This window comes from Triturus cristatus, chromosome 2_1 (assembly GCF_964204655.1).
Source record: "Triturus cristatus chromosome 2_1, aTriCri1.1, whole genome shotgun sequence".
NCBI classification, from domain to species: Eukaryota; Metazoa; Chordata; class Amphibia; order Caudata; family Salamandridae; genus Triturus; species Triturus cristatus.
Window position 1 is genome coordinate 1,043,118,710 of NC_140581.1, and position 22,945 is coordinate 1,043,141,654.

The 22,945-nt window shown below is 43.2% G+C and overlaps 1 protein-coding gene across 2 annotated transcripts in view; it reads left to right on the top strand.

The window, feature by feature from the left end:
• Positions 1-22,945, top strand: part of MMRN1 (multimerin 1) — a 310,831-nt gene that overhangs the window by 259,879 nt on the left and 28,007 nt on the right. The window contains exon 7 of one of the 2 annotated variants that reach the window (XM_085635412.1): positions 11,465-11,611. In XM_085635412.1, the coding sequence (XP_085491538.1) occupies positions 11,465-11,611 (147 nt within the window). Of the gene's footprint in view, positions 1-11,461; positions 11,612-22,945 lie in introns of both variants that reach the window. The other variant, XM_085635402.1, reaches the window with a different exon arrangement.

Here is a 22,945-nt window from a genome sequence, read left to right on the forward strand (position 1 = left end):
TGTTCCTGAGGGTGAAGCTCTGGAATATACAGGGTAAGACATTGCTGCTCTGAGAAACCTACCTGAGTTAGCTTGATGACAAACAGAGGGAGCGATTTTCAGGAAAAGTACTGCAAACCCAGAGGGAGTACCAGAGGGAGTACCTTACTCTGGAAGGCCTATGGCGACAGGCCAAGGCGCAGGCAGCTGGCGACATCTCTGGTGATCACCTAATTTACGGAGAGAATGGTCTCCTGTATAGTGAGCCTTAGGTCCTTGAGTCTGGGTCATGTCATGTGTTGAGGGTCCCCCAGTTCTATCAGGTCTTCCTACTGGAGTTCGTTAATGATTTGCAAGACATATTGGGCAGGCCAAAACCTTTGACCAACTGTTCCCCCACTTCTATTAGCCAAGGATGTGGATGAAAACTGATGCATTCTGCAAATCTTGCATAACTTGCCAGGCCAGTGGGAAGTCAGGGGCAAAGCACAAGTCTCTCCTGCTACCATTCCCATTCTGGGTACCCTCTTTGAGAGGGTGGACGTCAACATTGTTGGACTTCTGGGCCCCAAGACTGCCTTAAGCAACATATGGGTTTCCCCCAAGGAGGTTGTGTCTGATAGGGGCCCCAACTTCATGACTACCTGCATCAAGACATGTGGGAGGAGCGTGGGGAAATCTACAAGTTCGCCAGTCCATACCACCCACAGACCAATAGGCCTGTTGAAAGATTCGACAAGACCCTGAAAGGCATGATCGCGGCCTACCTGAGCAGTTGAGGCATAAGTGGGATGTCCTCTTGCCATGCCTTCTCTCTGCATACAGGGAGGTGCCTCAGAAGGGAATGGGATTCAGTCCCTTTGAACTTCTGTTTCCCCACTTTCTACATGGGCCTTTCAGTTCTATAAAGCAGGGATGGGAGCAAGCTCCCAACAACCACCCCACCCAAAGATGTAGTAAGGCTCAGTTGGGCTCAGTTGAAGCGCTTCTGGAAAGAGGCCACTAAGAACCTGGAGGCCAGCCAGAACGTCATGTAATACCGGTACTACCAGAAGGCCACTCTGATGGAGTATCAACTGGGCCAAAAGATGTGGGTGATAGAGTCCCGGGCTTAAAGGTATGGTGGACTGGCCCTAGGAGGTGAAAGAGTGGAATGGGGAGCTCACTTACCTGGTAGGCCTCCAGGCATCTAAGAACCCCTTAATCGTCCTACATGTAAACCACCTCAAATTCCATTTTGAGTGGTCAGAAGTCACTGTGTTCTTGATGACAGATGATGGTGAGGAGGAGGAGAATGAGCCTCTTCTGGACCTCCTGTCTTCCAAAGAACCAGATGGGTCAGTGGAAGGAGTTGTCCTCTGCCCTACCTTGACTCCAGAGGCATAGGGGGGCTGTCGGCAGTTGTTGAGGGAGTGCGCCACTCTCTTCTCACGACCCCAGAGCTCAATGATTACAATACTCATGACAAAAACACAAGGGACAGCATGGCTGTCAAGAAAAATATCTATAGGCTGTCTGACAAGCTGAGGCCCAACATCAAGGATGAGGCATCCAAGATGATATATTTGGGGATGATTGATCCTTCTTGTAGTCGCTGCTCCAATCCAGTGGTGCTGGTAACCAAGACCGCCCGACCGGGCACACCTCTAGAACTTAGGTACTGTGTACATTAAAGGGTCCTCAATTGAGTCACCAAGACTGATGCTCATCCCACCCCCAGAGCTGGTTGATCTAATTGGTTGGTTGGTGGCTACCAACTTCCTCAGTACTTTTGACTTGACGTCAGGGTATTGGCAGACTGTCCTAAATGAGGGTGCCAAGGAGTGGTCAACATTCTACTCGAGAAGGCCACTTCCAGCTCAGAATGATGCCCTTTGGACTAAATAATGCCCCTGCCACCTTCCAGAGGTTCCTAAACTGGGTCCTGGCTGAGCTATAAACTTCAGTGCTGTCGACTTAAATGACATTGCTGTTTTGATTTCTAACTAGGATGACCACCTGCAAAACCTCCAGCCAGTACTTCAGGCCTTGAAAAGCAGGCCTGACCATATAAGTTAATATGATGGACATGTGCCAGTTGGCATTTGCTGCCCTAAGTGAGGCCATGTTCACAGCACCACTGTTCAAGGCACCTAGTTCCCCCAAGGAATTTCTAGATTCTAGGTGCTTCAGAGCATGGCATTGGGGCAGTCTTGTCACAGCTGAACAATGAGGGTTTGGCCCATCCTGTATTCCATCAGCAGGAGGCTGCTTTTCAGGGAATAGAGGTGGAGTGAAATTGTGAGGGAAGCATTTGAAGAGCGCTGGGCACTGCAGAAGTTGAGACCATGCTTGTTTAGGACTTACTACTTCGTTCAGACAGCCTGCAAACTCCTCTGATGACTATTGCAAATTAGGGTAAAAATCCAAAACTGTTGAGGTGGTCAATCTTTCTACAGTGAATGGACTTTACAATGAACATTAACCTGGGACTGAGCACATCAATGCTGATGGTCTTTCCAGGTTTTTCTGCCTTAGTGATGAGAACTCCCATGAGAGTAGGGAGTTGTCCCTGCTTTCTACTGGAGGCTCGCATGTTAGAAAGGACCTTCCTTTGTGTGTTCTTTTCCCAGAATTCTGCCTTTATGAAGCTAAACCTGTTTTTTTAGGCATAAGAACTCTATGCACTTTACCCCTGCTAGCCAGTAGTTAAGTACGTGTGTTCTCCCTTTTAAACTTGGTAAGATTGGCATGCACCTAATTGGCACATTTGATTTATGTACAAGTCCCAAGTATGTGGTACTATATGTACCTAGGGCACGAAAATTAAATGTTACAGTGGGCTGCAGGACTCATGCCCCCAACTAAAGTACCACTGGAAAACAGTTTAAAGCTGCCATTTTGACCTGGCAAAATAAACCTTTTGGGGAGCCTAAACCTTCATTTGTAACACCTATAAGTCACCCATAAGGCAGAACCTAGCTGCCCATAGGGCAAGGCGCACTTTATATAAAATTAGGATATCAATATTAGATGTTTTACATGTCCGGGCAATGAAAAATCTCCAAAGTCGTTTTTAACTGTGGGAAGGCTTAATCTCCCAAAGAATAGCACTGGGTTATTTTATAATTCCTTATAATGCATTACTTCGGTTTGGGACTAGGTAGAGAAATGGTTCAAGGATTTAGCAGATTTTAAATTAGTATTGTCAGTCAGTCAGTCAAAAAAACTTTATTTCGGCTTTACATCCATAAAAGCACAAGTTATTAGGACATTCCACAATACTACAAGAATTATAAAACTTCAGTTAAAAACTTATAACAGTTTGTACAAGATAAGATTGATGCCAAGTGAGCTATTATCCTACAATTCTATAAAGATTACCAAAGGCCAAAACAATCATTTAAGACAATAAGAAAATTTAAAATCTTAACAGTTAAAAAAGAAAGAATAATTTAGGAATAAGAACATTTAAGAACAAATGATTATACAGAGATTTCGGCTAATTTCCCCGAGTGGGGGAGATGTAGTTCTTTGGACCATAGTATATCTAGTCGGATGCCATGGTTACATTACTAGCCAACTGATTAGCCTTTATGATGCCTCTACGAAAGCACCACATCGCAAATAAGAATTTGGAGGTGACAGCTACAATTAATGGGGGCATATCGTTCTTAAGTAGTCTGAAAACCTCGATGTACTTACGTATCCCCATGTTCCTACAGAACTGAAGAACCCACTTAGACCTTGTCTTCTTATATGCAGGGCAAAAGAGTATAACGTAGAGTTCGGTTTCTTCTGTTAGGAAGCACCCAGGTCAATCTTGTTTAATGGCTCCTTTCCATTTGTTCGTGAATGCACGCAACGGGAGTGTCCTGTGTCTAAATTGTAAAAGTAACTTCTTGGCCATTAGAGGTTGGCTACTGTCAAAAACCGACTGTAGCTTATATTGATCTTTAATCTCAAGGAACCTGGAAGTCAAGGAGGATGAGTCTGAGCTCTGTAGGATATGGGCCAGTTTATATTCTTTGAAAGCAATAGTTAATGACTTTTTAGAAATCAAAGGGCAAGTATCTTCTGGTGTTAACCACATGTTTTCCCTTCCCAATGCGTAACTTAAGTTCCTGATATAGAACAACCAAGGTAGTTTCCCTGCACTCTGAATGGACATAACATCTTTTAATTCCTCTCTATAAGGAGCTAACTCCGACGTGCTCCAGAGACGGCGCCAGTAGAGAAGGGGACGGACAGCAATTAGATCGGTAATAGGGCCAATTCCCAGGTCCATCCTAAGTGGGGTTAAGGGAGTAATTTTTGGGAGTCCCAACAGCTGCCTAATGAAGATATTTTCTGACACTGTAATTCATTTGACGGGGAGTGGCCCCAAAGTTTAAATTAGTATTCTTGAAAATGCCACTTTTAGAAAGTTAGCATTTTTCTGCCTAAACCGAAAACTATCTTTCTGCCAGCGCCCATGTGTTTCTTGATCCCTGCTGGCTCCCTGGAGTGAGATGTATATTCCTCCTAGACAATGGACCAAGGGTCTGCATGTTTGGAGGTAAGGGCCTGCCTGACAGGATGGCAAGGTAAGAGCTGTGCCCCTGCCCTGATTACACTTAAATGGGCCTGCATTCACCTATACAGAATATCCTGGCATCAGGTCTGCCCCTGCCTTTGGTTTACTAGCTAGGCTGGATCCAAATCCAGAGGAAAGGGAGGAACTCAAACAGAAAACGTTTTAGAGTTAGACAAAGGGCTTGCACTAGGCATAAAAGTGGCATCACCACACAACCTGAAAATAGAACCCTCCAAAACCTGTGGCATGTCAAAAGAAGGACTGCCCTGCTTTCTTAAGGCTGAAGAAATACAGGACCTGCTTGCCTTGAACCCAGGACCAGAGAAGTGATTCCAATGGTAGATGGCCCAACCTCCTATGTGAATGACAGGGATACAACAAGTTCCAGAGGCATTTCCTGATTCCCAGCTGACCAGATCAAACTGACCCTGATGTGGTTCTCTCTGTTGGCCTCTGTGGGAGTGCGCCCTGACCCCAAGTGCCATCATCAATGTCATGGACCCTTGGCTGGAGTCAAAGTGCCCTTCTCCCTGCCTAACTGAAGGTTTCCTCTAATCTAATGATGAGCAATGCAGAACCCCGCAGGGCTGCACAACTCCTCACCAAAGGTATCACTTGATCCATCAGCGAGTGATGCAGTGCCCCGCAGAGCTGCACCGTACTGCTCCCTACTGAAAGCCTCACGGGATCCAACACAGAGACCCGCAAAGCCACGCCGCATCAGCCTCACATCAAAGTCAGAAGGCAAACTTCCAGCAGGACACACCTGGTCCTGTACCTGGCCCATGCCACATCGTTGTCAGCCTGAACTTGTGACTTTGTCTCAGTCTGGTGCAACCTGATAGTTGCAGTTAGTGTTTCATGCCATTTGACACTATTTTGAATCTTAAAGTTTAGGAAATCATAATTTTGAGTCTACTGATTGGATTTTTGTTGTTTTGGTGTCAGTTTATATATTTATTTATTTTTTGCAACGTTTCTTCGCTGGGGTTTTCAACGGACAAACATGTGATACAGATTGCAAACCGTAAGCATTTACAACAATAGAGCTAACAATCGGGGGAGGCTGCTGGGCGTATACAGACCCCAAAGGTGAAGAAACCGTCCACACAGGGCTCCCAGAGAAGGAAGAGTGAGGGCTGAAGCCCAGGGTGTAGGGACCAGCCCAATTGAAGCATTGTTGACCAGTGGTACAGACCACTCAGCGACAAGAGTCTGTGGGGGAGAGACAACAATGGACCACTGACCAGGGGGAAGGGAAGGACATGTGGGTACCTTTGGGGGAGGACTGAAGTCGGGAAACACTCGGGGCAGCATCCACCGGCAGATACCTCGGCCGACCTTAATGTTTCGGGGCTGCTGAAGAACTTTAAAATCAGCTTAATGTCGGATTTCAACTCCTTAATCCCCGAAAAAAAATTCTGGCCTTCCAAACAGCGATTATCAGCTCTCTGGTTCACTGCGGAGCTTCGCCCTGAGAAATCCAGGTGTAAAGTCCTGGAGAGACGCTGGAGAACCAGTAAAACCCTGTTGGATAGACAGACCTATAAAATCCCGGTCAAAATATCACCAAAACATAAAAACAGCGAGGAAAACTATTATCTTAAAACAAATCGACCAGGCCACCAACTCATCTAAAGCATTATTTAACATAGTTAAAGATTTTGTCTCACCCCAAGCCTGCAGACTGCCTCAAATTGAGTCGCAGGAACTTTGTAACTCTCTTGCTACCCATTTTCATGAAAAAATCGATCTGATTTATGCCAACTTCCCCACCTCCCTAGCCCAGATTTCAGCCTCTCTCATAAGTTCCTTAGAAAGGAGCCACCCGCCTACCTGCACTCTTAAACAATTTGAACCTATCTCTATAAATGAAGTCACAAATCTGTTATCCTCGGCCTAATCTGGCTCACCTAGTGACCTCTGCCATCCCAGAATTATGGCCCTCCTAGCTTCACGCTGTGCCCCGGAAATCCAAGGAATTTTCAATTGTTCCATCATTTCAGGTATTATTCCCCCACATTTGGAAGGAAGCTTACGTTTGACCTATCCTGAAAAAAACGTCGGCGGACCCCCAGGTACATAGTAACTACCGCCCCATATCCCTGCTACCCTTGTTGGGCAAACAACTTGAATTGGCCATAAACAGGCAGCTGAGTCTCTATCTGGAGTCCAATAACCTTTTGGATCCTTCACAATCAGGATTCCGTCCGGGATTCAGCACTGAAACCGCAATCCTGGCGGTGACCGACTCACTGAGGCGAGAAGTGGACGCCGGAGGATCAGTAATTCTGGTCCTCCTGGATCTCTCCACCACTTTTGACACCATCGCACACTCCAAGCTGGTGGAGAGACTACTTTCTTGCGGCATCCAAGATCAAGCCCTAAAATGGCTGCAGAATTTTCTTTCTGACAGATATCAAACGACTATGCTAGGGCCTTACCGCTCAGAGAAGTCTTGTCTGGATAAAGGTGTACCTCAGGGTTCCTGCCTTAGTCCCACACTGTTTAATGTGTACATGTCCCCATTAGCTAAAGTAGCAGAATCATGTGGATTTGAGATAGTCTCATATGCGGACGACACCCAACTTATCTTCAAAATTAACCCTGACGTAGAATCAGAACATCTACGTTTCTCAGCTGGTATGCTCGCCATTTCTAATTGGATGACGGGAAACTATCTCCAATTGAATCCAAGCAAGACCGAAATCATGCTAATAGGGAAAGCCCCTCTTTTCTGCACCCATGATTGGTGGCCTCAGGAGTTGGGTGTCGCCCCTCCCCCTAAACAAGTAGTGAAAAATTTAGGGTTTAAACTTGACCGGGCTTTATCTATGAAAGAATACATAGCAGCGATTTCTAGTTCCTGCTATTTCAGCCTTCGGCTCCTAAGGAGGATCCTGCCCTACCTTCCCATCAAGCATCGCAGAACCCTGGTCCAGGCCATGGTGATCAGCCGCCTCGACTACGGAAATGCCTTGCTGGCAGAAATAGGCCCGACTCTGCTAAAAAAGCTGCAGGTCATCCAAAATACCGCCGCCCGAATGATTCTAAACCGTCCGGCGGGCTCTCCTTCAGCCCCTCTGCTGCGAGACCTCCACTGGCTTCCGGTCGGGAAACGATCATACTTTAAGACCTGCTGTCTTACATACAAGGCCCTAAATGGCAAAGGCCCCAAATATCTGTTAAGAAGGCTCGCTAAACAGACTTCGACCCGCAACCTTAGATCAAACACCCTTGGGTTCCTGACGGTCCCCCAAATCCATCTCTCCCGTTCTGGGGGAAAGGCTTTCTCATACCTTGCCCCTCGCTATTGGAATATGCTACCTATTTTTCTTTGTGGATGTACATCTCTCAGTATTTTCAGGAAACAACTGAAAACCTTTCTGTTCTGATCACTGGTAGTTCGCTCTCCCGTCCTGTCTTTCTTTTCCTCCTCGGACTTCTACTAGGCTTAGCGCCGAGATGCCCCAGGGTGAGTCGTGCGCTTTAGAAATTTCCCTAACATAACATAACATAGGAAGGAGGGTAGCAGACATAAGGAGCCATCACCTACATGCAGCAGGAGCAGACCAGGGTGCAGCCGGGATGTGGGGTACTCCAAGAAGCAGATCCCGGTAGCCATGACAGGACAGAGTTGAACTGTCCACAGCAAGGAAGGGACTCCAGACCGCCTCGAAGGCATCCAAGTTGCCTTTGAGTTAATAGGTTACATCTTCATGAGTGGTAATCCTGAGTAGTTCTATGCTCCATTCATTAGAGGTAGGCACCACCAGCTGCTGCCAATGCCGAAGGATACAGAGCTTCACCACGGCAATGGAAGCGGTAACCTACCGGTGCTCGTGGGAAGCGACCCCGGGAGGTCCGAGGTGTCGTGAAGAAGAGCGAGGTGAGACAAAGAGGGAATCAGAAAGGGTCAGTTATAGCAGAGCTGAGTTGGTGTTTAATTTAATAACATTTACTTTATTATTGTCAATTACTTTGGGATTTTTCTTGTGTTGTATTTTTACTTTATTACTGTTTCAATAGTGTATAAATACTTTACGCATCGCCTTTCAGGGAAGCGTGGCTGCTTTTGTGTCAAACAACTGAATTGTTAATTACAGGTTTATTTAGTGACTTTTGTGGTTCACCCTGACAAAGACTGTGATTATAATTTAACGTGGGTTCTCGTCCCTCTCAACTAATACTCCAATTTCTTATAAAAACTTACTAAGATACCCCAAAGCCAAAGCCATCAGGGCCTCCTCATGACCGGGTGGAGTAAGGGGCAGAAAATGCTACTCTCCTGTTGAAGCAGAAAATTATTTATCCAAGACAGTCGTAGAATCTCTGATCTACAACTGTAGCATTAATGTATGAACAAATCTGCAGATGCGTTAGAGTATAAAACCTAATCTCCTTTTAATTATTAATTGCCTTAAAAAGTATTGTACAAAGCCCATCAATACTATGTCCAAACTGCTACTTCAACAAAGCAATGTTGTTTAAGGACCACTATTAAGAATGCATGTAATTAGAGTATCCAATGTTGTCATTAGCCAATTAGACATTTAGGCTTCATTTAGGGCTTGGCAGAAGGTAGTCTGCCCATCAGAGTGACAGAGGATATTACCTCCAGAGACTACCGTTCATCCAATTTAGAGATTAATTTAGAGATGACCACTAGCACACTTTGGAAGGGACCCGCTATCACAGTGGTTCCCTTCGAAGTAAAAAAGAAATCGATGGACGGTCACCATCAGTTTTGATGGCCATTCATTCACCAAACTTTTAAAACTTTGTTTTTCAGGAACAGTATCCCAAAATGGGCATTTGTTTGTGAAAAACAAAAAAACTAATGCCCCTCACATCCTGCAAGTTTTCTCTTAGGGTTTGAGGGTCACTATTTGTAATCTGTCCCTCACCACCAGGCTTTAGCAAGTGATGATGGACAGAAAGAATGAATATTAGATTGGATCCTAAAAGTAGGGCAGATGCGCAATGCACCTCCTCATGGCCCCTACTCCTTAGGGCTGTTAGAGGAAGTTTTCCATCAATGGTTTGAAGCGGGGCTCTGTTGACTGAAAGCTTACAGTCGCTCCGTCTTGGTGGGCAGACCAAGCGCCTCATTTACAAGGCCCTTGCGCCACCGGAGCGTCACTTTTTGCCATGCTCCTGTGACGCTGTGCCCTGCTCCATATTTACAAGGCAGCGCTAAGCCCCTTTGCATGGCTTAACGCGGCCTTGTACATATTGTTCCCTTTGACGCTGTTTTCTGCGTTAAAGGGGTGTGAAATGGATATTTCTGTGGGCATTCCGAGCAAAACCCATGCGTTTGTGATACAGCCCCAGATTTACAAAGAATCGGAAATCTGAGGCATGGCCACAAACATACACTTCCTGAGGAGAAGCGTAAGGGTGGCCCAATAAGGAGAAACACTTTTATTTCTCCTCATTTCTTGCTCTTTGTATGTGTGCTGCACTCTGCAGCACACATAGAAGGAGCAAAACGCAATTACTGATTGTTTTTGTGCTGGAAGGTGTCCCTTCCTGCACAACAACATTCATCCCTGCAACACAGGCACCCTTGCACCATGATGCAAGGGTGTCTGGTTTGGCGCACGGCTACTGTTTGTGTGCCGGCTCAGGGGTGAGCACAGGAATGTGACGTATTCTTGTACATACGGCGCATTCCTACACTGAGACTATAACACGGTTGAGCGTAGCAAATTTGCTTGCGCCACTGCGCTGCACCATTGTCTTATAAATATTCCCTCAAGAGTTTGGAGGATGGGGAACTCCTTTGCATTTTCCAGAGTACTCTGTCCACAAATTCTAAACTAGACCCTTTGGGGCATATTTACAAGCCCCTTGCGTCACTTTTCCCATGTTAAAAGTGATGCAAAAGTGGCTCAAGGGGCTTATAAATCTGCCCCTTTGTTTCTCGCCTAAACTTGCGTTGAAGAGGACTATGCGCTAGGCATATATAGCAAAGTCCAGAATCCAAGAAACCTTTAAATGTATGATAGAAAATCCTTGCTAGGAATAATAGTTGGTCTGTCACTCCACTCTCTCCCTCTTTCAAAGCACATGCTACATCGAAAGACATTTTAAAGACATTTGTGACGTGTTATTGATAGGGAAAGTGCATGTGTATGTTGATAGACAAAATGCATTCTAATAGTCTTAAACGTTGATATATATTTTGCATTGATGGCATGATCTAGGATACACATTGTAACAAAGACTCTTGTTTTGAATGTAACTCGACAAGTAGGTCTGAAAGTAAACTTGGTTCTCAGCAAAAATATATACGAAAACATACAAAACAAATACCAAATAATTGAAGATAGTAACTGTTTTAATAATATAGAAAATAAACTTGCCTGACACTGTTTTAAATATTATTGCATGAACAGTCAAAATTCTAAACATGATATCCAGATCTCCAATTTACGTTTTAGAAGTTCAAAAACGTCGCAACGTGCTTTAAAAATCCTCACATTGTTAATTTTCAGGAAACATTTGAATCTACTATTTTTCTCGTTTACTGCAATCGAACATTATGGCTTCAGTTTCTCCATGGATTGGGAAAATGCCGATTATAATGATTTTGTTCCACGTAATTTGTTATATCTGAGCTAAATGTATTTGATTATAGCAACTGTTTTCAAATTAAATGTATCCTTTCGTTATAATGTTTGTGTTTTGTAAAAGCGATAACAAGGTTGGTGGATTATAAACAGATACAACTGGAAATTGCATACTGGAAATTCGCGCAAACAATAGTGTTAAAATAATTTTTTTTAAATACCAATTTTTAGACATAATATCCACCTACTTCAACATTTTATTTTAATCATGTCGATATGTTTTATATCAATGGTGATATTTTCTGTATAGATTTAACATTGACTATGCAATGTTGATTTCTTTCTTTCAAAGCAGACGATTCTTTGAGCTGTAGCGCCTCCCCTTGTCACAATGGTGGAACCTGCATCAACGACAGAGACAGCTTTGTGTGTGCTTGTCGCCATCCTTTTGGTGGGGCCAACTGCAGCATCAAGATGGCAGATGAAAATACTTTAGCTCCAGGTGAGCCTATGTTTAAAAAATTACCTATAAGGGGGTGCTCAGCAGTTTTCATTTGCATCTTTATGAAAAACTTTGGGGCATATTAGCAACGCTTTGCGATAAATATCGCAAGGAGCGCTTAGCGATAACTATTGCAAAGCGCGCTTAGCGCTCATTTTTTTAACGCCGGCTATCGCAGGTTTTTATCGCGGAGATATCGCGTTATTAGCAACGCGTATCTCCAAGGCGATAAAGATTCCTGCGATAGCGGGGAAATCGCCATTTTGCAGGGAACATCGCTGGTTTTCCAGCGATGTTTCCAGCAAAACGGCAATAACCTTGCTGATACGACCCTGTGGTCATATCAGCATAATCCACCCCCTATGTTAGGGAAAGCTAAGTCAGGATTTTAGCAGATGTTAGCTTTTGGCGAAAACCGCAGTTTTCGCCAAAATCTAACGTGTGCTAAAATCCTGTGGGCTGCCTTGTAAATATCGCAATGTGAACATCAGCGATATTTTACAAGGTAGTCCATTGGGGTACGCCCAGTGACGCCCACTTTGCATCTCATTAGAGATGCAAAGGGCGGCGTCAGGATAAAGGGTGCCAACATGCGATTATGCATGTTAGCACCCTCTTGTAAATAGGGCGTAGTTTTATCTCCGCTTTTTTGGCTTTTTAAGCCAAAAAAGCGGGGATAAAGCCCTTGTTAATATGCCCCGTTGATCACACTAAATCTGACAACCATTTGAAGAATCAGTCTAGACACATCAGGCCATATTATCAAGGAACGGCGATAACATTATTGCCGCTTTAGCGGCAGAAAACATTCCGCTAAAGCGGTGATAGTGGGCTTGATAATATGCCCTTGTGAATTCCCATAGAAGCCCAGGTTCACACCAGAACCTGGGCTTCTATGGGAATTCACAAGGGCATATTATCAAGCCCAGTATCACCGCTTTAGCAACAGTTTCCTGCCGCTAAAGCGGCGATAATGTTATCGCCGTTCCTTGATAATATGGCCAATCAAGTTATGGATTTCAGCATATAATCAGTACTGTAGATGTGCACTCACATAAATCATAACCTGCGTTTAGCCCTACTCTATCTAATAAATTAAAGGTCCCCATTATTTTAAAATGTTAGGCATTTCTTTACTTATGTAAATTTTCTCCGATGTTTGGAGTAAATGTTCAGGGGGAGATTTTACTTTGTGCTGGGTTTGAGTTCCAAATGTTACATAAGACAAGGTGCTGAAATCGGGGTGGGTACAGCTCCAGCTCATGAAAATAGGCCTATAGAGGCAAAGTACCTTTTTCAAAACATTTTACAAATCCAACTTGACCAGTGAATTGGGATCATAATAAATATTTCAGAAAGTCCAAAAATGAACGTCATAGGTTTTTCCTAGCCGGAGATGACAATATTAAATGTATCCCAGTGCTTTCCTATAGAGCAGGCAACCCTACAACAGTGAAAATAGTTTTAGGGATTGTAAGGACATGTTTCACATTAAACTTTTACATGTCCTGCTTTTCAAAATCATGTACCCGCTTTGCACATAAGGTCCACTTCGGGGCTGGCATTTTAATACTTCAAATGAAGGCTTAGGCCTGTCAAGAGGGGTTATTTTGGAAAGTTGAATTTGCAGTTTAACCGTGCACACAAAGGCTACACATTTCAGACCTGCAGTTATATTTGTATTGTCAATGCAGTGGCTGGAGAAATGGGTGCGATTGTCTATTGGTAAAATGTAACTTACAGTTCCTTGGTACACTTTAGCACTATATACTAGAGACCTAAAGTTAAGTTAAATAAGCCAGTTGAGGTATGTAGATAATATTATGTTGAATAGGGGGTTCACACTAACTTTACTACTGGTTAGCAGGGGTAAACTACACAAAATTCCACAGCCAGCAAAAAACACAGTGCCCATCTCTGCCACAATCCAAGATAGTGAAACCCTTCTCTACTGAGGTATGGACAGGGAAATGAGAAACCCTTTATCGGTGGCCGTACTAAACCAGTTTTGGGGGGCTCCTCTACTACTGGGATTGGAGCTTGCCTGGCTGAAATGACAGAATAGGTCCTTGCCAGCTAACATATGCCTGTGAAACAGTAGGCCTCTTTGAAGTTAATAAATTTCCTGGACACAGCCCAGATGGCCATCCTGCTAGAGGAACATAAAACCTCAGCTGCCAGGGGACACTTGGGCTCATGCAAAAGTGTATCCAAAGACTTTAGGCAGGGGAAAAGGTAACTTTCTAAAAGTACCTTTTCGAAAGTATTTATTACAAATTTAACTTTGCTAGTGGATTGGGCTTGTAATAAATATTTTAAAAGGTTCAAGAATGTAATTTGTAGCTGCTTTTTAGTTGGAGATAATGTTATAAAATGTAATATTGTTCTGTTCTGCTTTAGGAACAGCCAATCGTGCCACAGTGAAAATAGTTTGTAATCCTTTTCCACTTTAAAGATGTCTTTAACATTAAGCATTTGCATGCCATGCTTTTCAATACTGTGCACCCTGCCTGTTGGGCATGAAGGCTTTCTTAGAAGTGAGTTATTAATATTTCAAAAAAAGGTATAGGCCTGTAAAAAGTGGTTATTTTGGAAAGCTGAATTTGCAGTTTAAAACTGCAGATTCTTTCTACAGAGTATAGACCTACAGTCATGTTTACACTGTAACTGTAGTGGATGGCATAATGGTTGCTGCATTCCACATGTGACATTTAAATTATAGGATGGGTACAGTGCACGTTTGTACCAAATATTAGGAACTTATAGGTAAATCAAATATTGCATCAGGGTATGCCAATTTCATCATATAGAAAGGTAGAGAACAGTCCCTTAACTGCTGGTTAGCAGAAGTAAAGAGCACAGAGTTCTACAGCTAGCAAAAACAGCCAAAGCAAAAATCTGTGGCATACCTTGGAAAATATGGTAATTTCCAACTCCTAGCATTTTAGCATCACTAAGATGCACACATAGCTTCGTAAATACTGATCAAATACACAATGTCAACAAATGTTTTCTTGGGAGTAGATTTCTGTCAAATAGTTTGTTTAATCCCTTCCTATACCCATTTCTACTTCTGTAATTGTGTTTTTTTTATTTTCATGTGATTTGGTATATTTAGCCCTGCCTCTCTACCAGTTACAGAGTAGTAGTTGAGTTAGACACTTTACATTTTCTCTACTTCTTGGACGGCTTTTGTATATCTATGGTTATCTTTTATGTATATGATATCAAAACCTTGCTAAAATAATTGTAATTCAATCAACCCCTCCGACCTGCCCAAAAGAATCTACTTTCTCTAGCTATTGACACTTTTAGATTCCTGTCCTAAATTTGACTCATATATTTTTCAGTTCTTGTTCACCTCTGCATTATCAATTAATCCAAAATGTTCTTTAAAGAAGCACATTGGAATTGATTGCCATCTTTAACATATAACAAATTGTCATAAAAAGGAATAGACTAATTTATTAAATGTATTATGCAATGAACATGGCACAAAATAAATTCATTGTTTTTATCAAATTCTAAAATCAGAATTTCCTCTCATGTGCGTTTAAAAGAACAGCTTTAAACATGTGAAATATGAAACTCTTAGCTTTTGCAAAGAGTATCAACCATACCAATTAAGGAGGCTTGACACTTGCTACAACCATTTGGTCTCAACAGACCTTCTATTGGGAAACAAGTAACCTGTTGTAGCACCTAACTCTCAAGGTAGCAAGGCAGATCAGTCCGAGGCCTACTCATGGGTGATGGTGTGGGCTAGTACCACATTGCTAAGCCATGCAAGAAACAACACTCAATACATAATTGCCAAGTCAGTGGTTATACTTATACTGAGGAAAAGTACTATACTACTCACACACTACTTAATAATATTCATGACTTTGAAATATATACACGATAAAGATGGAAACACCTCTAGTGACATCCCCTGACAGCCCTAGGAAACCCTGAACTCTAGAAACACAACCCCCCCCCCCCCCTCAAATGAAATGCTGAATACAGTATAGTGGGGTGTAGTCCTAAAAAGTCATGCATACTGGCTTTGGCAGGGCATCTGTACAACATTAACAGCAGAAACATATAAACCAATATCCCATCCAGCAATATTAAACCTATGCAAAATGGCACCACCTTTCAATAACACTCAATACAAATCATCATCCATTGTCACCAATGTTACTGTTAATGAAGCATTTTTATATCAAGCATTGTACACTCTGAGACTTAAACTTTAAACTTGCAGCAAAGTACTTCTAGAATTAAACAATGAAGTTCCCTGCAAGACTATGCATTAAGCCTGAAAGTCCCAGCTCCAAGCGTATCCCTACGTCAATCCTTTTGCACCTGAGAGACTTATGGTGCCATGGGAAATTTAATAGTAATGTTCTTCTGGCTTTGAATTGGCCCATAATTGCTACAACAGGTCAGTATTGGGGCTGCGGTGCCTCTGCCCTTTCAGACACTGCATACTAAATATTTAAATAAGTCAGGCCCAAATCATTTTCGGGTACACCTTGCCCTCAGGCTGTTTTTGCTAAGCAGCCTTCCATCACGGTTTCTTTTAAAATCATGATCACTCAAGCACAATGCTTCCTTTTGCTTGGGGACCCCTGCCCCATGAATGGGGCACCCATCTTGCATCTGTTGAGCCACATGGGACCCGAACCTCCGTGACCAAGCCAGCTGGCACTGCTTCTGCCCAACTCACTGCTGTGTTAATGTGTAAGCATGCCGTCTGGTTCCTTATTCCCACCCACGGTCCACTCAGGCAGCAGTCTCTGTGCCTTGTAGGCCCGCCTCCCCATACATCGGAATAGGGGCAGCCAGGAAAGCACCCACCACTTTTTCTGGATGTACCTCACCCTCCTCCTCTTCAGTCCCCGAGATACTAGTTTACCCTGGAGACCAGGTTGATTCCTGAGCTCTGCAGCGTACTGTTTACTTCCCCTCTGCGTCAGTACTGGGGAGTTGATGGCCCCGCAAGACAATACAATTTTATACAATGGAGACACCATGTACTCCCCCTAGGGAGGTCTTCTCAAAGGATAGTATCAATAGACCCACTGATAACGCCTAGAGTGCCTTGGCCAAGATTAGACAACAGGGTACCTTGCTAGGTGATTGCCAGGCAGGATTACTCTTAATTGCACTAGCACGGGCACTTTACACCACTGCCTGTTAAGTTTTAGCCAACAGGGCACCTTGCTACAAAACATTTTATAAAATAACCATAGAACCTGACCTCTTGCACCGAGAATACATTAGAAATGTTTATTTGCTCATTGCAATTTGACTGAGACATCACTTCTTTTAATATTAGGTTCATTAACATCACATGTGCTTCTCTTCTAAAATCGCTGAAGAAAGCAACATTGGTTATATAATTTTACCTTGTGGTGTTTTCTTTTAAATGATTCTAAAGATTTTAAGTAATCAAAAAATAAAGTTGCAATCCTGAAAATATACTCACTATTGTAAAGGTCTACATGTGCAGTGCTAAAGAGCATTGCATTGCACACTCTATATCACAAAAAGAAGAGACAAGGGAATGAGCCTTCTCTGACTTCCCTTCCAAGACGGAAAACTCACTCAAGAGAGAAGGACTGCAAATCACACAAAAACGGCACCTAGAGCCGGTCTATCCACTGTCAAACCCTACAATGGAATATCTCAAAAATTAGAGAAAGGAGGCAAACAGGAAAGGGAAAGACATATCTTTTCCTAATACTGCCCTCACACACTTTGCAGTGTCATGCTTCATCATAGGGCCGCATCAAACGTTCAGGTGCAGACCAACACTCAGTATGGAGCGCGTTATTATTTTATGAAAAAGAGTGGTGCGGGAAGTTAGTGAGAGAAGAAAAAGGAAAAAATATATAAAGGAAAATATATTCCCTCAAGAAGGGATCAAAAGGTGCAGATAAGTGTAGTTAAAACTATCTAAGGGGAAACTCACAGTTTGCCTTTATTCTTGTGTCCCCTTGGTAGGATTTAAAAATAAAAAATGGGATATTCAGGGGAAATAAATGCCCATATATCCCTACTGCAGGAACCAACATGTTTCGGCCAGTACTACGTTTCCGTCCGGGTCACAATGGCCTTCATCAGGGTATGGATCCCTTGTCTTTCTGGTCTTTAGTCCCACTCTGGTGTTTGCATAAATTAAAAATGGAAATTCTCCAATTACACACTCTCCAAAAATTGTAGGGAGATGTCTTTATTACGAGTTCCAAAGTACTTCTCTGAACCCGGGACCTTCTTGGGAACGTGAGCTTGTAGTCACACATACATCAAAGCTCCACAGGTAGCCATTTCCTCACGGTAGTCCACCGAAGATGCACTAGTATGGGCACTTTACACCACTGTTAAAGCACTGCCTGTTAAGTTTTAGCCAACAGGGCACCTTGCTACAAGACATTTTATGAAATAACCTTAGAACCTGACATCTTGCACCCAGAATATGTTAGAAATGTATATTGGCTCATTGCAATTTGACTGAGACATCACTTTGTTTAATATTAGGTTCACTAACATTGCATGTGCTTCTCTTCTAAAATCGCTGAAGGGAGCATTATTGGTTATATCAGTTTAACTTGTGGTGTTATCTTTTAAAAGATTTTAAGTAATCAAAAAATAACGTTTTAATCCTGAAAATATACTCACTATTGTAAATGTCTACATGTGCAGTGCTAAAGGGCATTGCATTGCACAAACATAAACTTTGGTAAATGTGGGCCTAGACTTTGGAAAGTTCTCCATTTTCTACTTTGTCAATCCATTCTCAACTTATAACTAATCTGTGCGCCATTGGTGCTAGCTTCTCAAATGCCTTAAATCAAGTCTTTGTTAAGACACCACAAGAATGCTTGTTTCTCAGCTTTAGAAATGGGGTCTCTATTTGGCAGCTGTCTGCAGCCTATCCAAGTAGGACCCATCACTCTAGTCAGGGCAAGTGAGTCACACCGCTAAGACAACCCCTGCTCACCCCCTTGGTAGCTTGGAATGAGTAGTCAGGCTTATCTCAGAGGCAATGTGAGAAGCATTTGTACCCACACACAGTAACACAGTGAAAACACTACAAAAGATATCCACACCGGTTTAGGAAAATAGACAATATTTATCTCAATAAAACAGGTCCAAAACAACACAAATACAACACAGAGGTCAAAATATCACTTTTAAAATTGTCGTGATGTACTTAGGCAACCCCAGCTAGGCTGGGGCTACAGATTCTATTATGAGACTGTTGAGTTCTAAGTGGGTTGAGGGTTCTGGGATTTGACAGTTGGTGGCTAGCTGTGTTTGACTCAACTGTGGCATGGGTTTCTCTCTGTACCAATAAATAGAGTGGATTCAATCATTACAAAACTTTTGTGCAAGTTTAGTCCATAGAAATCAATCAATGTGTTCCTTTTAGCACAAAGTAGTTTAGATGTGTCAAAAATTAAAGACAGTGCAAGGAGCAGGGGGTGAAGTACCAGAAAAGCAAGGCAGTGAGTCGGTTCCTTACTCCACAGGGAAGGTGATGCGTTGGTTCCTTAATGTAGGGTTGGTGATGCGTCCGTTTCTTACTTTCAGCGGGCTGATGCGTCAGTTCCTTACTGGAAGGGAAGGTGATGCATCGATTTCTAGACACACAGCCTTGGTTTCTTACTGTGGTGCAGCATTGATGAAGTATTGGTGTTGATGAACGATACGCTTAAAATGTTAATGTGACAGCAGCAAAGCATGGGGTTGCATTGATTTTCCAGCTGCAAAGCAGGTGCTGTGTCAGTTCACAGCCGCTAACCAGGTGTCGCGTCAGAGCGTGCGCGGGTGTCATGGACGCCGGTGACATGGTGCTCGGGGCTCCCGCTATGGCGATCCTTCCGACGCCCTGTGATGTCGAGATGGTGCCTGTGGTGAAAGCCGTGGCCAAAGCACTCACCTGAATCCACACTTCGGGGCAGGCAGAAGCAATGCATCGATCTTTTCCAGCAATGCGTCAATACAACGTGCTGGGAGTCAATGCATGGATTTTATCCTTAAGATCAGCAGGTTACACTTCCAAGGGGCCTGGAACTGGATTTGGCACCACTTGGCAAGTCAGGTCTCTCAGCAGAAGAGCCCAGGCAGTGGCAGGTGAAGTCTTTGATGGCCCTGAGACTTCTTAACAGGAGGCAAGCAAGCACAAGCCATTGGAGAACTTAGAAGCAGAATGTAGAAAATAAAGTTCAGTCCTTTCACTCCCAGGACAGAAGCAACTAGAAGAAGGCCAGCACCACAAAGCAAAAGGCATTGTGGCAGTCCCTCCTACAGCACCCAGCTCCTCTTTGTGGTACAATGCTCAGTCCAGAAGTGTTCTAATTTTGGGGTGTCAGAGGTCCAATACTTACACCCCTTTCTGCCTTTGCAGTAGGCAAACTTCAAAGGAACGTCTTTGTAGTGCACAAAACCCTGCCTTTCCCTGCCCTGGCTCCAGAAATACCAGAGGGGGCAGAGAAAGCTTTGTTTGAGGACTGGCACAATCATGTTCAAGTGTCAGTGAAAACTCATCCCACCGCTCTAGCTCAGGAAGGCCAATCAGCCTGGTGATGGCCCATCAGCATATGCAAGGCACACCTTAGGTCCCTTTATGTGACTGTCTAGAGTGAATGCACAAGAGCCCAACTGTCAGCCAACACAGACATGTATTCTACAGACAGGCAGAGCCACAGAATGGTTAAGCACAGAAATGCCCACTTTCTAAATGTGGCATTTTCAAACACGCAATTTTAGAACCAACTTCACCTAAAGATGTATTTTTAGAGACCACAACCTCCACATCTGTATCTGCTTCCAATGGAAAATTACTCTTAAAAGATACTTCAAGGCAATCCCCATATTACCCTAAGGGAGACATAGTCCGTGCAATAGTGAAAAACTAAATTAGAAGTATTTCTCTATTAGGGCATGTAAAACCCACCAGTACGTGTCCTACCTTTTAAATACTCTGCACCCTGCTCATGGGGCTGCCTTGGGTCAACCTTAGGAGTGACTTACATATAGTAAAAGGGAAGGTTTGGGTCTGCAAGTGGGTGCAGTTGCCAGGTTGAAAAGGCAGTTTAGAACTGTACACACAGACACTGCAGTGGCAGGTCTGAGACATGTGTTCAGGGCTACTCATGTGGGTGGCACAATCAGTGCTGCATGCCCACTACTAGTATTTGATTTACAGGCCCTGGACACATGGTGGACTTTACTAGACTTACTAGCAAATCAAATATGTCAATCATGGATAAACCAATCAACCATACAATTTACACAGGGAGCACTTTAGCACTGGTCAGCAGTGGTAAAGTGCCCAGAGTCCTCGTGCCAGGAAAAATTAACTGCAGCACACAGCCACAAAATGGAGGTCAGAAGCAAAAAGACAGGGAAAATCGTGCTGAAAGATGCCAGGCCTAATGTACAGTAATTGGTGAAACAGTTCATTAGGCTAAGCAATGAAGGCTTGGTTCGTTGGTGCATGAGAATGGAGCAATATTTTGAATATCTGCTTCCATATACAGCAAGGCCCTATTCAAAAACGTTATGAAGGTTCTAAAGAGGGAGGAGTCCAGCACACATCCCTGCTTTATCCCCTCACCATACTGTAACGTGAGTTGAATGGTGTTTCTGCTGCTCCAACATCCTGGTACGCTATGGACACATACTTTCAACCTTTAAAAATTGCAAAACAACAACGTGTAACTCCGCCAGCTGCTTGCTTCAGTTTGTTGAATATGGTCTAGATTAGGGTTTTCTTTATCAAAACCTATTCTGTTTTTTTCCGACAGTGTGGTTCAGTAGTACTTAGTGCTTTGAGTGCTTGCCTGACACTGAACCACAATGTTTTCACACTTGTTAATAACTGTAAGCAATTTGTGAAATGCATCCCTTGAGTATAATAAAATGTGTTGGAAATTATTTGTGGCAGCAAACATTGCTTATTTCATGTATATGGGCACCAAGAGTACTATGGTCCATTTAACAGAACGTTCCAGTCTCTATAATAAAATATATTACTCTTTGGAGATGTAGTGGCCAGCATATCTCATTATGTCTGCAATGGTCTTTGGATACTTGCCAGATTGTGGGTCTTCATGTGAAGAGTGACTATGTAGTCCAATCCAAGAAAGCAGTTTCTCAAGCAGTGCACCTTTTCATGGGAAAAATCTATCCGATAATATTTGCCCTGTTGAAAGTAGGTGTTAAATAGAAAATGTTTTCATTTCTCCTTTCTTTTCCGACTTTGTATGTGTGCTGCACTGTGCAGCACACATACAAAGTATACAAGTATTAGAAGTTGTCCAGATATAGTATTTTGTATTGTAAGGGAACGCTTCCAGTAAAAATCCTATGCTAGACTCACACACACCCTTGCACTATGGCGCATAAGTTGTGTGTGGCACTCAACAGTATAATTTTGTGTCTGCGATAGGTAGATGGGAGGAGAGGGCCATATCTCGTTAGATATGGCGTGCTCCTTCTCACACAACGCAGCACAGCATTTTTGGCTGCTGTACTCTGTCACATGAAAGTTTAAAAAATCTGGACCAATGTTTGGAAATAGTCCATCCAACCTATAAGAAAACTCTATAAGGTAAAACCAGGGTGAGATGTTTTTGCACATGCTCAAATCAGCCTCAGAAACTGTGATTATCTTTCAACTGACCATTGTCATTCAGGCTATTTAGGGTTTCATCTAGTTTTCATTTTATTATATTTTTATAATGGGGCATAGTTCTAGTAGTGCAACAGATGCAGTGACTTTTAAACCCAGGGCAAAATGGGGCCCACTACACCCAATTATGGATATTTTTAGTACCCATCCATCTGCTAAAGCACTGCTATGTCATGCAAATAAATCATTGGCTCCCAAGTCATTGGGAAAAAATACTTTTCAATATAATTTAGTCAGGCATGTCTGGCACTGGTAAGCGCGGTGGGGCAGTGATGGGGGCAGGGTTTGGGGGGGTTGACAGACAACAGAGTAGGAAAAATTAAATAAATAAATAAATCCTATTCCTTCGTCTTTCGGCTTCCCCCAACCTCCACCCTGCCTCACTGCCTCACAGCCCCACTGCGGTTACCTGTGCCGGTGCACCTGAATTTAATCGATGATGCATAATTTGCAAATTTTACCAAATAAAATTTCTAGTGCAAATGCATCAAAAGTTATTTAAATTGCTACAAATGGGGTAGAGTGCAGCAACCTGACACCTTCAGACATTTTACCAGACACCCGTCTGTTGCTGATTGCTGAAATTAGCCTCCTAAGGAAGTGACAATGTTTCTCAGATAGTGTAACAGACCTATTGATAAACT